At 44.2% G+C, this 16,923-nt stretch overlaps 1 protein-coding gene across 1 annotated transcript; it reads right to left on the minus strand.

The window, feature by feature from the left end:
• Positions 1-14,366: 14,366 nt before the first annotated feature.
• On the minus strand, positions 14,367-14,810 carry LOC124553429 (glycine-rich protein DOT1-like). Its single transcript, XM_047127291.1, has one exon. It carries the CDS (start codon positions 14,808-14,810, stop codon positions 14,367-14,369), a length of 444 nt encoding a protein of 147 aa, XP_046983247.1.
• Positions 14,811-16,923: the final 2,113 nt, after the last annotated feature.

The following is a 16,923-nucleotide window of genomic DNA, read 5'->3' on the forward strand; positions in this document are numbered from 1 at the left end:
CTAACTTTCTGTGAAATCTTCCCGAAAAGAATGGCTGAGGGCTACTTTGATGATTACACCACATGCTTCATGTTGTCAACTTGGTTTACACAAAGAGTGTAACTCCACAATAATTTTGATAATTAAAATAAATTAGATCGAAAAGCAATTTACAAAAGAAAAACCTCGAACTGGTTACTAACGTCTTACTATTAACCTGATGGGTCAAACAATTGTATAAGCACATGGTACTGCTCTCACAAAGTACACCCTACGTGGGTTGAACATAAAGAAAAATTCCTATATTGAAAAATATTGCCAAGACGAGACGTTATAATCTCACGCACGTTCGCATTTAAGATTGATAATCTTAGTTAGAGTTACTGATCAACATGTGGTTCCACTTTACTCACAAAGTAGTGACAAAGCAACTACTGGAATATATTCTGAACTTCACACTCGAATTACACTGCGTTGAAATTTAAGATAACATTAGATATTTTAGAGCTAAACCTGAAATAAAGGTGATTAAATTTTCAGTTAGGCTGATCTTAAGAAATCCATTGTCCTACGGACTTAGCAGACAAGCACTTAGCCGGAGATCTTACCACTTCAGACGCTCGCCGCGGACAGACTGACCTGAGCTCCTACCGAGCGTGCTAACAGATACAAACGGAAGTGACCAGAGAGGCAGCTTCCTGTACCAACATGACAAGGGACAGACAGGACCATACTTAGAATAGAAACCTCTCTGCTTTTAGAAAGCGTAGCTACCTGTTCCGACGTTGGTCCTACTGTTCTCTAGCAGACAGGCTTGTCTGCTACCCTCAAGCATGCAACTAGAAATACATTTGCTCATTCATCCTCTCACACAGAAGGGAAGAGGGATAACAGTATCTTATCATATACAGTATATAAAAGAAAGCGGATGTAGGTTCCGCATGAGACTGTGTGACATGAATTACATATAAACTGTGTTTTAGAGTGTAGTACTGTGACAGATCGTTCTTGTTTATGTGTAAAAGTAACATGTTCCACTACTCAGTCTCCTCCCAGATAGTCAGAAACGCCACAGTGAATTTAGAAGAGGAATTTATGCCGTAAATGACAACAGATTTAAGAAATCAACATGAAAGGAATCCAACAGAGACCTTTCATAACCCCAACGCTCTGGGAAAAGACTGTGCAGGGAATTTTCTGGCCATGCTAGGACATTCCCAAGCAGGCTTCTCACACCCAACTTAAACTAAAAATGTAAAGAAAAGGCAAAAGGTCACCAGCTACTTGCTAAAACACAATAATTTCAACATATCTTTAGAATCTACCAATTTCAAAGAGAAAAAAAAGAATCTGTGACACCTATTAACAAGATAGTGTAGACCTAATTCGGTCAGCAAGTAAAAACAATGGTTCCTGTGTCATTAATATGAAAACAGTTTCAGGTTGTTACCCTTATGGAGTTCACCAGTATTTGCTCATTGCAAGAGCCAACTGATCACAGGAAAATTTATGACTGTTTATTAACAAGTAAAATTTATGAAAATAGCAAAGGTGCCACAGTAATTAAAAAAAAAACATGAAAATAACAGCAGTATTATAAAGCAGAACATTACAATGCACAATTCGCAAAAGCAAAAAAAAGATAAGAGAAAAACATGTTTTACAAAGTGGTTATCGCAAAGAAATTCTATATCTTATAAAACTAATAATTTGTAGAATTAAAATAACTTTGTGGCACTAATTTAATCACTCTTCTATATTTCAGTTAGTTAGCAAACAATGAGCACTGTGTCATTATACTGAAACTACAGTTAATTATGTGATTGTTACCCTTATGGTGTTCCTCACTATAAATATACCTCATGCAAAGGCTAATCGATCGCAGTCCAATGAGAATGAATAGCTATCTGACTTATAAACGAAGCAATGCTACAGGAATGAATTTACGAAATAAAATATCACAAATCTAATACAACACACACAAACAAACATTGAGGAATAAAACACCTCTGAAAGTACAATAGTCAACGTCTAAAAAAAAAAAACACCAATAAATAAAACACCTGCAAAATACAATAGTCAAAGTCTAAAAAAAAACAATAAATAGAACACATGCAAAATACAAGAGTCAGTCTAATAAACACCAATAAATCGAACCGCTACAAAACACACAAGTCAGAGTTTCTCTGACAGAAAGATACGTATATGCATTGGACTAAGAACCGTATAATCACTGTTCACTGACACACTCAGTAGTTCCACTGTTCTGAGGTACAATATAAGTGGGGGGGGGGGAGGGGTTCGTCGCTGCAGCTGTCAGTAGGGTTTTTTGTCCATCTGTTGCGTGCAATCCCGCCGTCTCTGCCCTCTCATGAAGTTTCTGTTGGTGGCCCGTGTCACGTACATCTCGATTTGGTTCCATGCTTGTCAAATTCGTGGGGTATCCTCGTTTGACACGCCAGGTTGATATTCCTGGGCAAAGATGACACTTAATGGCCCTTGTTTGTGCCACCCTTAGCGACGATAGAACATCGATCCATGATTTGCTGTCGCTTGACAGTGGTCATCCGTCAGGAAATGTTGATAGGCGTCGTTGAAGTCTGCCATTTTCTCTGGACAGTACGTGTCAAAAGGCTCCACGCCCCTTTATCCCCTGTCTTCTGTCGTTTCACCACGGCCGTCTCGTCACGGTCGCGTGCGTGTGGTGCGTTGCCAGCAGATGGATTTCCGCGCGGTGGACTGCTCGGCCATCTCAGGTCATCGCCTCCACGAATGGTCGCACTGGTGCGGCCGGCCATTAGCTCCGGGTGCAAGGGAAAGTGTTTGTCCCGTACCCTTCTTTTGTTGTCGGCCGCTCTCCCGAAGTGGCCCGGTTGACAGTGCGTCCTGCTGGGAAACCCGCCAGTTGACAACTAGTCCTCCTCCTCGCTGCTCCCGCTATCTCGTAAGAGTTTTGCCGGTTCTCTTTCACGTTCTCAACTGCATTCACAGAAATTATTCATCATAGTTATGCGATTACAAAATGTCATACATAATACCACTTAGTACTGTCTTTCACAATTTTTAAGAACAAAAGTGAGACTTAAATTTTTTTAAATAGAAAAATTACATGAATCGACAATATAAAAATAATAGTTAAATGACTTGACAATATAAAAAATAAAAGTCAAATGACTTGACAGTATAAATATATAAATTAAAGGAACTGACAATATAATACCTAAATCCACATCACTAATGTGGTTCACTTGCGTTTTAAGAAATCAAATGCTACTTATTAATTCACTAAAATGAATAGGATTATGCCTTTCTGGACGTTTAGGTTAGGACAGCATAGGGTTCAAATGTTATTTAAACATGCACATGCACACCTGTTGTCTATACTACTAACTAACTACCCATAAACATGTATTACTCAAAATTCTACTTCTATCCACTACTAGTTAATCCAACAAGCTACTTCAGTGCTACTTCAACAAAGCGTTTACACCACTACAACATTGTTCTAATTCGTCCTCTTCCTGACGCTCGCCGCATATGTCTTCTCACATGATAAATATGGATAAACTTTCTTTAAACTTACACAGTAAAAAGAACAATGGTTATTTACACTCCAAAACATTTATACCAGCTGACACACCTGATAAGAGACTCGCAATTATACATTTATCATACTCATATATTCACACATAAAACAGTAAGAAAATTTCATCTAAAATTACGTCATCACAAGAATTAATCACATAGATGACTCTGAGCAGGGTAAAAATATTTTCATTATACAGGTTATACTACATTTTCTTACCCATTTTGCTCCCATTTCGTTCATTCTTTAAGTTACCTTTCGCTTCCAAATCAGTTATTTCGCCTGTGGTGGTTATTCTGGATTCATTTCTCATGAATGGCAAAATTGTGGTCTCCTCTATTCTGTAAAACAGTTTCATCTTAACATCCTATTGAACTTACAACTGGCACAAAAGACCCGAATCCTCCTGTAGTTTAAATGACAAATATTTTGCTTCATCCTTATTACATTAAGCCAAGCTTTCCGTCGTCCCATAATCAAAATTATTTAATCTTCCTCTACCTTCAAGAAGGAAGTTTCTTCAGTTCAACTCATATAGGCTGCATCCCGCACCAGCGAAAACAGTAGGCTGTAATGCTCACAGCATCAGCAAAACACATAAACGTCAATTTTCTAGGACAAGTATTAAAGCAGAATAATTTTTCAGGCTCTGGCTCAACATCAGTCAAGACTACAAGAAGGAGCCATATGTCCGTTCCATTGTCCATTTGCTGAAAAATTGCTCGTATTTGACTACCACAATAATATTTCAGGGCGACGTAAATTACACAAACCACAATTCTTCTTTCACCTTGGAGGGAATCAATATACTGATGAAATCCACAGATAGCACTTTACATAGTCAGCAATAAAGAACAAAAAACATGTATCATCAATATTAACATATTAGCGCATATTGGGAAGCCATTGGTTAAACAATCGTATTATCACATCCTGTTTTCAAGATTCCAAACTTACTCATTCCTTTCTCAGAGTTCTCTTACATTGAAATATTCATACAGCACGCATACCATAGTAAGAGATCCTCATTTATACTGACAGATATAGAATAGTAATAGATAGATAGTAGCAATGAAAGCAGAAAATCGGAAACAAGGCTACTAACAGCTGGGGACCTAGGTTTGCCAGACCCATAATACCCACAGACTGGATATTCCCCTGAGTTTTGCATTAATTCAACACAGATCTTGCTTCCCTCAGGAGCGACTCGTTTCAATTTACACAAAAAAAAAAACATAAACAGCTTTTCACTCATTCACAAAGAAACCTTTTATCTTCACATTTGAACCAACCTAAATCCTAATTGCACAAGGAAAGAAAAAAAAACAACTAAAAACATCACTTCAATAAATCACATAGAAACATCTTTATCACTATTTTTACCAACATATTATTCAAAATGCATTTATCACAAATGTAAACTAATCAATTGTTTCTCTTCACCGTCCTCTCTACTCCTCACTGTCCTTTGTACTCAGTGTATGGTTTTACGAATGACACATGGTGTAGCCCTTTTGATTTCTTCGATCGAAGAGATTCCACATCTATGGCGTTTTCATGGGGAATCTTCCTTATCCGATACGGGCCGTTAACGAGATTAAAAAATTTCTTGCAGACACCTGATCGTTTGTTACACAGCTTGTGTGATCTGATAAGAACTTTTTGTCCTACTCGAAACAGTTTTTCTCACGTTTTTCTTATACGCCTTGATTCTGGCTTCTGCTGCACGCTTGATGTTGCGTAAAGCTAAGTCAACAATTGCGTTCCGGCGTAGTCTCGGCTCTAGTGGCCAAGGCACCACCTCTTTGATTCTGCTTGGGGGCTCCTTGTTTTTTAGCACAGTGATTGGCGGAAGCTTTGTTGACGTATTAGGCAACTCATTGGTTATGTTCTGAAATCCTTTTAGATGTATGTCCCACGATCGGTGATCACGACTGCAGCATAACCTACATAATTTTCCTAATTCACGCATAATACGCTCACTGGGGTTCGAGCTGGGGTGAAATAGAGATATATATCTAGGTTTAATTCTTCTCCTTCGAAGCATCCGCTGCCAGTATTGCGATCTAAATTGTGGTCCATTATCCGGGATAACCCTTTTCACGCTCCCAACTTTATGCAGAAACTGCTTTGCAAATGCAGCTGCCACTGCCCTTCCTGTGGCTCGCTTCAACGGAGTCAGACACACAAACTTGGAGGTTAGCTCCACCCCTACGAAAACATATGCAAAACCTGCTTTAGATCGTATTAGTGGCCCAAATAGGTCCACGGCCGCGAGGTCACAAAGTTTGCTTGGTATTATCGGGTGCAATGATGCAGCATAAGTCACTGTGGCCGCCTTTGCTCGCTGACAGGGTCCGCACACTCTAAGTACACCACGAATACGCCGTAGCATGTTATTAAAACAGCATGACTCTTTCAGTTTTTCACAACATTTCTGTGCTCCTAAGTGACTATAACTCAAATGTATGTACCATATAATTTTGTTTACGAGTTCCTCCGGAATCACCAACACCCATCTGGAGTCGTCCGGGGCTCGTTTCTTGAATAGTATTCTATGGCGCACTAAGTAGTACTGGCGTATTCCTACATTCTCCTTGTCCTCCCACTTCTTCTTTATATCTTTCAATACTGCGTCCTTATCCTGTTCGTCCGCTATACTCTCTAAAGAGGTGGTAACAAAATTCTCGAACGCTACATTCTGTAAATATAGGATGCTAAAATTATTTTCACCGAGTTCCCCTTCTTCTGTGTGAACCAAACCTATAGGAATGCGCAATAAAGCGTCAGCAATTACATTTTTCTGTCCAGGAATGTATTCTACAGTGAAATTATATTCCTGTAGGTATAGTGCCCAGCGTCCTGGTCTTCCATGCGTTATTTTTCTGCTCATAAGAAATTGGAGTGCACGATGGTCGGTGTACACCCTGGTGGTCCTCCCAAATAAGAAATACCTAAATTTTGAGAATGCCCAAACTATCGCGAGTGCTTCGAGTTCCGTCACGGAATAATTTTTTTCACATCGAGAGAGCACCCTGCTCCCAAACGAGATTGTTTTACAAGTTGTAATATCATCATGTCCTTCCGTTTGAAACAGCACCGCACCTAATCCTGACAAGGAACTGTCCGTCATTAAACAGAATTCTTGTGTCAGGTCGGAATGCACGAGGATTGGAGCCTCTACCAATGACTTTTTCAATTTATAAAATTCATCCTGTGCCTCTTGATCCCAGACCCACAAAGCGTTCTTCCCTGTTAGTCCACATAGACGGGGTGTACCAAGTACACTAAAATTTATAAATCGCTTATAAAAATTACACAGGCCTAAGAATGGTCGCAACTGTTTTTTATTTGTCGGTATTGCACACTTCGCTATCGCCGCAATTTTCTCCGGGTCAGGTTGTATTACATTTGCTGAGACAATATGGCCTAAGAATTTTATGTTCTCTCGTCCGAACGGTGACTTATCTAAGTTGACTGTTACACCTGCCTTCTCAAAAACATCCAGTAGTCTGTTCAGAACGCCATTATGGTCCTCCCACGACTTTTCCGCAATTAATATGTCATCCACGTAAATTGTCACTCGCTGTTTCAAATCATCAGGCAAAATGCCATTTAATCCCCTTATAAAAGCTGCTGATGAGACGTTTAGTCCGAACGAGAGACGCCGGAATTGGAAACAATTTCCGAAACACAGGAACGCGGTATATAATCTGCAAGATGGGTGTAGCACGATTTGCCAAAAACTCGAACGTAGGTCGACAGATGATAGTACCTTTACCCCGTGGAAACGTTGTAAGAGTTCCTCAAGGCTCTCAGGCCTGTCCGTTTCCGACGTAATAATAGTGTTTATCTGTCTCGAGTCTAGCACCAAACGAACCGAGTTGTCGCGTTTTGGTACGACAAGCAAGGGTTAGTTGTACGAGCTTACTGCCCGCTCAATTATTCCTTGTTCTAACATCTTGTTTATTTCCTTCTCCACCTGGGCTTTATACGCCACGGGAATACGGTATGGTCTAACAAAAAATTTCTGATGGTCAAGTACTCTGAATTGGTAAGTAAAACCCTTAATCGCCCACGGAGTCTCAGAAAATTCCCGTTCATGATTCCTAAGTAGGCAATACAATTTCTCCTTTTCCCTGTCCGTGGTTCTGACACCCGCGATGCTCTTTCTCAGTGCATCAGCAAAAACAACATCTTTCCCCTGCTCCCCATACGTAGCGCACGACTCAGTTACATAGTTCACGAGTAGCTCCAGTCCGGGTTGCGACTCGGTTTGAGCTTGAAATTTTAGGCAACTAATTTCTGACTCGGCACGTAATATGCATTCATCAAATACTAAATTAATTGGCTGATCCCCAACTTGAACTGTCATTACTCCTCCACCATGTCAATTACTGCATGGTGGGCATTCATGAAGTCATTTCCTAAAATCATTGCCACATTCAGCATTGGGAGCACAAAGAAGTTGTACTCAAACTCTCTTCCCTGGCAGGTAAAATTAAGCCGAGTCTGCCTTCGGATTTCTACGCTCTTACCGTAGATTGCGCCCTTCACCTTTATTCCTCCCACTTGAAAAACGGGCCAAGTCCCAGTCCCTTCGCATTTTTGAAATGCTGCCTCGCTCACTATGGAGAAAGGGCTTCCAGTGTCAATGACACACTTAAAACATATTCCGTTTACTGCAACTGTCACGAGTGGATTTATTCCCGAAATTTTAGCACTCGTAGTTTCTTGCAAACAAATCCTCTCTAATATCTTCCCTCTCTATATACCGTATGCACTCATGTGCCATGTCGCTCATTTGTTCCGATTGGGGACCTTATGCGCTGATCGTTTGTCATTGCCGGTTTTGTTCATTTCCATTTGCTGGATTATGTCTAGGGTTAGCCGGGCGAATTTCATCATCATGAGCTGCTCCGCCTTCAGTCCTATTCCCACCGTGTTCACCGTAGTATCGATTCTGGTTGCCGTAACTGTTGCGTTCACGATCCTGTCCACGTCCTCGATCATTTCCGTTGTTCCACCTGTGTTCGCGACTGTTACCCTAGTTTCTATACGGCCGGTCCTGATTATTTTTCCGTTCGCGTCGCGACGACCAGTCACGCCGTTGATTAGTACTACGGCCACGACTGCGATCGCGCTGCTGTGCCCCGTAATAACTTTGTGCCTGATTAGGCGGGCATTCTGCTGTATTATATTCCAACTCTTGGAGAAGTGTCTTAAACGTTTCCACGTCCTCTTTGCATCGACCCGCGAGATGACGTGGTGCAAGTGCATCGGCAATTTGGTGATGCATATCATAATTAGTTCCGCAGGCCCATATGGGTCGCATAGAGATTGATTTGCCTGCAGCATGTGGTCGAATAGGCGTGCTGGGCTGCCGAAACCAGACTGGTTCAAATTTGGCAGCATAATTATGCCATGCTTGACCCTATCTTGTGCCGCTTCCGACCAATAGGCGGACAGAAAGGCTTGTCGAAACTCCCAAGTGGAGTTGCAGTGACACGCTGCCGACCTCATGCGAATCGCCGGTTCGCCTTCCAAATAGCCACACATATATTCTATCTTATGTGAACTTGCCTAGTCGGGGGAAAGACAGAACTCAAATTGCTCGAGCCATGCTCGTAGATGTATTCCTTTTTGCGAATTTCGAAATATCTCAAACTTTCTCACCGTAAGGAAATGTTTGAAATCAAATCCCCGCATTTCCTCCCGGCGAGGCTATAGAATATTTCTATTTTTCTCATGTTTGCCCCTCAAAATACATTCTTCCCTGTCGTCAAAATCTCCCTCGTGGTCGGAGTCCCTCTCTGCACTGTTCGTATGGCTATTTTTAGTGCTATTGGCGAGTTCGGAATCACACCCCATGCGGCTTTCCAGATGCGCCACGCGTTCTTGTAATTCGCCTGTTACAGCTTTGTGTCGCCTGTTCACTTCGAACCTACCCTTCTGAAATCTAAGAAGCGAACGCACTTCTTCAGTCTCTGCAACCGCTGCCAGTGTAGTATTGTTGTCACTCTCTGTCACCTTCATCGTGCCTACGATATCCGCTAATGCCGCAATCTTATCATGTATTTGTCTGTTGTCCTCCGCCCCAGTCTGCTTCAATTGTTCTACTTGCTGTTCGAGTGCGTGAATCGCTTGACTGTTGTCCGCTACTGTGTTGATAACGGACACGGGACATTGCGTTTCCGCCTCCTGGACCCTGGAGAGAACCTGCTGGTATTCCCTTTGGCATTCTTCTCTCAGTGCTTGGAAATTCCTAAGTAGCTGTTCCACGTTCTCTTTCGTGTCTGCATCACGACTCCGCTTGCCCTGTTCTAAGGCTTGCAGACGATCATCGATTTGTTCAAATGTATGGCCTAATTCTTTCATGATATCACTTTTTATTTCACTTGGCAGATAGTTTATTCTCTGTGAGATACCATCGGACACTCTCTGCATCAGCTTGTCGACTTTATTTGTCTGCTGGATTAGATTCTCGTCTATTTGTTCGCCTAGCTCGCGGCTCGAGTTTTCAGATTTCTGCGTCATTTGTTCGCCTAGCTCTCGGATCGATTTTTCGGATGATTCTTTTTGTTCTTGGAACCATTTTTCTGATTTCTCTGCGTTTTCTTTATTTTGTTGCAATAAGGCTTTCATGAGTTCTGCAAAATCAATTTGGTTAGTAGGAGGCAAATTAATTTCTGGCTCTGCTATGAGCCCGTTCATCCTGTTTTGCATTTCGTCTGAAGTATTCCCCATTGCATTTTCGGAACCGTCCGACGCGTTAATATTCGAAATCAAATTAGCCCCTTGGTCCATGTTGCTTAAGTTCAGGATCGCCTACTTTTAGCTGGGTTACGTGTCTGCATTCGTTCAATTTATACCCGGTACGCAACACACTAATCACAATAAATGTATCCGCCAAAAATTACAACAGTTACATGAAAGGTACTCAATCTAGTAAGCACTTTTTCACACGCAAAACAAATTTTTATCTTTGATCGAAACAGTGCAATTTACAAGCGAGGAAAAAAAAACACACACATATAAATCACACAAATATAGCAAACAAAACAACAAGACAAATTACACAACGCCGTTCATCAACGCCGTGAATCATTTGAAAGTCCGCTCAGAAACAATGTAGAAGTTGTTTGAGCGCTGCAGGGGGAAAAAAATTAAGATTATACAACGCTCACGATCTAACGTTTCAGAGATTCCAGAGTCTAGCGGAATCACAGAACAGGGTCGCCATGTGTAACGTTGTTACTTTATTTTATTCTGCAAGCAGTGCTGATATTCAAGACCATAAAAGTGGGTTAAAAGCTGTGAGCTGTCTGGGGAAGTTAACCTTGCATTACTGAGCAACTGTTTCACCAGGTATCCAGTCTAGCTTACCAAATTCCCAACCAGACTAACATTAATGATAATCTTTTAATAGTCATACAACAACTGGTGATATATATATATATATATATATATATATATATATATATATATATATATATATATATATATATATAAAAGAGAATTTAAATAAAAAGAAATAAATCAGTTTATATTTGGAAATTTTTTTAACATTGATCATTGAAATTTCAGCATATTAAACTTGATTCATAACTAAACTGGTGCCTTATTTAGGATTGTGTAAATGTGAGTTTGTAATCTTACAGAACACATCAAATATGGAGCCAAGATTGGGAGACTGCATACAACACCGCATACATGAAATGACACACGAAGATCGTTGAAACATATGCAAGAGGAAATTAACCACAACCAACCGATTCAATTTTCACCCCAAGAAGTTTCGTTCGTAACACAATCCTGTCCGTCATGTAATTACCACACACTGGTATACTAAATGCATGCTAACTCTCTGTGAAATCTTCCCGAAAAGAATAGCTGAGGGCTACTTTGATGATTACACCACATGCTTCACGTGGTCAACTTGGTTTACACCAAGCGTGTAACTCCACAAATATTTTGATAATTAAAATAAATTAGATCGAAAAGCAATTTACAAAAGAAAAACCTCGAACTGGTTACTATCGTCTTACTATTAACCTGATGGGTCAAACAATTGTATAAGCACATGGTACTGGTCTCACAAAGTACACCCCACGTGGGTTGAACATAAAGAAAAGTTGCTATATTGAAAAATATTGTCAAGACGAGACGTTATAATCTCACGCACATTCGCATTTAAGATTGATGATCTTAGTTAGAGTTACTGATCAACACGTGGTTCCACTTTACTCACAAAGTAGTGACAAAGCAACTATCAGAAGATATTCTGAACTTTACACTCGAAATACGCTGCATTGCAATTTAAGATAACATTAGATATTTTAGAGCTAAACCTGAAATAAAGGTGATTAAATTTTCAGTTAGGCTGAACTTAAGAAATTCATTGTCCTACGGACTTTGCAGACACGCGCTTAGCCGGAGATCTTACCACTTCAGACGCTCGCCGCGGACAGACTGACCTGAGCTCCTACCGAGCGTGCTAACAGATACAAACGGAAGTGACCAGAGAGGCAGCTTCCTGTACCAACATGACAAGGGACAGACAGGACCATACTTAGAATAGAAACCTCTCTGCTTTTAGAAAGCGTAGCTACCTGTTCCGACGTTGGTCCTACTGTTCTCTAGCAGACAGGCTTGTCTGCTACCCTCAAGCATGCAACTAGAAATACATTTGCTCATTCATCCTCTCACACAGAAGGAAAGGGGGATGACAGTATCCTATCATATACAGTATATAAAAGAAAGCGGATGTAGGTTCCGTATGAGACTGTGTGACATGAATTACATATAAATTGTGTTTTAAAGGGTAGTAGTGTGACAGACCGTTCTTGTTTATGTGTAAAAGTAACATGTTCCACTACTCAGTCTCCCCCCAGATAGTCAGAAACGCCACAGTAAATTTAGAAGAGTAATTTATGCAGTAAATGACGACAGATTTAAGAAATTAACATGAAAGGAATCCAACAGAGACCTTTCACCGTGATTTCTCTAAATCACTCCAGGCAAATGCCGGGATGGTTCCTTTGAAAGGGCACGGCCGAGTTTCTTCCCTGTCCTTCCCTAATCACTTGAGACTGATTACCTCGCTGTTTGGTCTCTTCCCCCAAACAACCCAAACCAACCCGTCCATGGTTGCTGCATGAAGAAAAAAACACTGCAAGCTGAAATCATACATAAAACAAAGTGTACTGTGCTGCATAATGAATTTATGAAACTCGCAGACAGAGCTAATCTTTCATATTATGGAATAATGCGGAAGATCAGTACATAGACAATGAAAGTAGTTTTGTTACTAATAAATTGTGCTTTGTTTAACGCATACGAAGTATACAGAAACGTAAATGTAACCATACACATATACAGAACGTCCCTGAAAGAAGTTGCAAGTGCCTGGACAACCGCTCAAGAATGTGCCGCAGAAACTGTGCAGGCAACTGAAGCAATCCGACCTGCAAAACGAGCGCCTGCTAAGAATCCAGCAAGTTGATTGTCAGGGAAAATGAAAGAACACACAATATGGACTTTTGTGGGAAGTAGAGAAAGAAATTTCCAGTACGACGCTTAAGGCCGCGCAGCGCATCTTAAAAGAAATTAAACAAGACACTATTGCCAGTGCCGGCTGGGTTGGCCGCGCGGTTCTAGGCGCTACAGTCTGGAACCGCGCGACCACTACGGTCGCAGGTTCGAATCGTGCCTCGGGCATGGATGCGTGTGATGTCCTTAGGATAGTTAGGTTTAAGTAGTTCTAAGTTCTAGAGGACTGATGACCTCACATGTTAAGTCCCATAGTGCTCAGAGCCATTTGAACTACTGCCAGTTTTGTACCGTTACATTAAGGCGTGTGTTTCCTGAGAATATTGGAACACCAGACAAACACGTCTGCCAAGTTTCATGTGCATCAGACACCGGTGAACGGAGCTACATTCAAACAAGGAGGGCGCCGCTCACTTTGCATGCGTCTTACGGGAGCGGCCGGGAACAGCAGCGTTAACAGCGGCGCGGCAACCGGTATGCAGTGCGTTAAAGTCTAAAATATGGACTCGGAAACTCGGTTCCACGTATGCATCCTTCTTTCGCTATTCTTAAAAAAAGTCTTAGCCATGATTAGATTTCAGTCTCTGATCACATTTTAAATTTTTGACTCTCTTAACTATCTGAATAATTTCTTTCGTCTGATCGTACAATGTTTCAGATAGTTCATTGTGTTGATAGGCATGTAAACTTGTACCACTGGGGTGGGCGGCGTTGGCTTTACGCCGATCGTAGTTACGTGGGAACGCCAGTTCTGCGACCCGCCGCGTCACCTCGGAAGACGTTTGCCGCTGCCGTTGCTGGAAACCGGCCTTTATAGGTACGGCGCTAGTCTGTTGCTTTTATCTGGGGAATACGTTGTGGACACTTGTCCCACACACTGAGCTCGCTCTTTCTTAAGATTACCGTTAAAAAAACTGCGTTCAGAACGAAGAGACACAGCAGTAACTGCAAGCCTAGCTACTGCGCTGCCATCTCTTGTCGACGCCAAGCAACAGCCGCGTGGCATGTCGTTCGATAACTGCACAACGTGGCAATCGAGTTTATTTGCACAGTTTGAAGATTCGTGGAAGAAGAGTTAAAGTAAAGTTCGCCTCAATGTCTGCATATATTTATACTCTAATTAAGTTAGTATGAATGTAGGATTACGACGGGAACCTTTCATACTCGTTGTCACCTTTCATAGCAAATGGTATATACAACACGCTGTTGGGTACAAAGTGGCATTCGAGGGTTGGATTCCCCCTCTTCTTCATCGAAAAGTTCTACTGCCTGGGCTACTCTCAGGGTGCAACTTCGACGTGGAAGGTTCCCGCCGTTTCCTTGCCGTGTCGTCTGCTTGCCGTCCATACTGCTCGCCGTCCGGCCCTCCTCGCCGCCGCCTGCCGGTGCTCGCCGCCGCCTTCCGGTCCTCGCCGCCTGCCGCCTGCCGGTGATCGCCGCCGCCGCCGCCGCCGCCGCCGCCGCCGCCGTCTGGTCGCCGCCGCCACTCTTCTCGCGCGCCGCCGCCATGTTCCAACCCAACACCACCACCACTATCATTTTCACCTCTCCCTCCGCTGCTCCAACTACCATCACATGGAGCTCCTCCTCCACCCCACTTCCCGTCCTTCCTTCTCTCCCTGTCCACCCCACCCCTGCACCACTTTCGGCTGTAACCACCCCCAACTCCTCCTCCCCTATCACTGTCGCCCATCGACAGCTACTGACTTTCCGCCGCTCCCTGCACCGCCTCCGACAGGCTCCAAGCCAGCACGGATCTCTGCTCGACGTTCCACAGTCTCAGTGACACCCACGCCCCCTCCGTCTGCATCATCCGCTGCTCAGGGTGGTCCTGCCCCCCGCCATCTCCCCCTGCAACCCATACCCCTGCCCCTCTCCGCCTGGTCGTGCCCACGAAACCTTCAAAGCGCCCGAATGTTGACCCTTCCCCCGCAGTCTCCTCCAAAAAAACCCCCAACCCCCGTGACCCACCCACCCCCATGGACGCGGCTCCGACCCCCGCCCCCGCCCCGCCTGCCACCCACACCTTTGTCCTCTCCAATCCTGACCCTCAATTCCTTGATGCCCGCTCCCTCACCCTCGCCATCCGGAAATACTACCCCAATGCTCCCATCCCCCAACTGATTCCTCGCAAGGACTCAGTCCTCATCAAATCCCCCAGTGCTTCCCTCCACACCGATCTACTCTCCCGCATCCCCCGTATCCAATTTGGCCAACGTGCAACCCTCACCCCCTACCACACCCCGTCCTCTCCCCGTCAGACTCAACCTCCCCGGCGTCCGCCAACCTTCACCGCTGTGATCACGAAGCTTAGCCCCGTGATCACGGAGGCTGAGGTGTTGACGGAACTCAACTCCCGGCCCGACATTGAAATCCGCTCGGCCCGTCGCATCTTTAATGATGCCGGGCCGACTTTTCTCGTGCGGATATTCACCGAATCCTCCTCCTCCATTGACCGCCTCCTCACCGAGGGAGCCCTCATCTACAATCAGCGCCATAAGGTGGACCCCTCCCGTTCCCCCGTCCAATCCTACCGCTGCCAACGCTGTCTCACCTACAACGACTACATTACCTCTGCCTGCAGGAACCCCCCTACTTGTCCCCACAGCAAAGCTTCCCACTTCCTCAACCATTGCCTCAACCACACCTCTCCCCCCTCCTGCAACACTTGCAACAAACCACATCCTACCTACTCCTCGAAGTGTAAAGCGAAACCTCCACCAGTAACCCCTGAGCTCACCGTGCCTGTCCGTCCTGTTGACGACCCCATCCACCCCAACAACTCGCTCCGACCTCCCCCTACTGCTGAGGACATCATCTGTTTCACCACCATTGTGCTCCAAAACATCCACCCCTTCCAGCACTCTCACACTCTTTCCCAAATCGCCCTCGCTGCCCTTTCCATCTTCCATCTTACCACCTATGCCACATACTCCCACAACCAGGCCCACTTCACCTTCACCCCCCTCACCACCCTTGTCTAACTCTCCCCCCTGGTACAACAACCGTACCGTATGCTGTACCACAACATTTGCTCCCTGCCCACCCACAAACTCCTCTTCCTCCACACCCTAGTCAGCACCGCGTGGATGCCTTCGTCCTAAATGAAACCTTCCTTCAACCCCGTATCTCCGTCTCCATAGCTCCTTACACTCTACACCGCACCGATAACCCGTACCCTCTCGCGCGTGGCGGAGTTGCTATAGGCCACCTCAAGCACCTCCCTGTCCGGCCCCAACCTCTCCTTAACAATCCTGCCGAGCATCTCACCCTCAGCCTCTTCTTCCCCACCCTTACCATCACCTGTGCCACCATTTATGTCCGCCCTCGCACCCCCATCCCGTACGATTTCCTGGCCCACATTGACCGCACCTTCTCCACCTACGTGATTGCCGCCGACCTCAATATCCACAGCCGTGATCCTGCTGACCTCCGGTGGTGGCATCAGTTTCTCACCACTCTCCAGGGAGACCTGGTTCCCCTGCCTCAGCACACCCGGCCTGAATCCAACACCACTCCTGATGTGGTCCTAGCCTCTCCAAACCTCCTTGGGCGCATCACCATGGATGTCCTTGACCTCATTGGCAGTGACCATGCTCCTGTCCTCCTCACTATCTCTAACGGTCGCCATCCCCGCCACGCTCCTCGCCCTGACGTCCCTCCTAAACTTGTCCATGATTACTCCCATGCCAACTGGGATGCCTACCGGGATTCCATTCACACCCAGGTTGACGGCCACGACCTTACCCTCCAGTCTCCTGATGACATCGCTCACACTGCTGCCTTCCTGCACCAGACATTGTCTG

The sequence above is a fragment of the Schistocerca americana genome, chromosome 11, assembly GCF_021461395.2.
Source record: "Schistocerca americana isolate TAMUIC-IGC-003095 chromosome 11, iqSchAmer2.1, whole genome shotgun sequence".
Classification (NCBI taxonomy): Eukaryota; Metazoa; Arthropoda; class Insecta; order Orthoptera; family Acrididae; genus Schistocerca; species Schistocerca americana.

Bases quoted from the DNA above. Each gene is read 5' to 3' on its own strand.
- LOC124553429 (XM_047127291.1), bottom strand. From the start codon at position 14,810: ATGGGCGACAGTGATAGGGGAGGAGGAGTTGGGGGTGGTTACAGCCGA.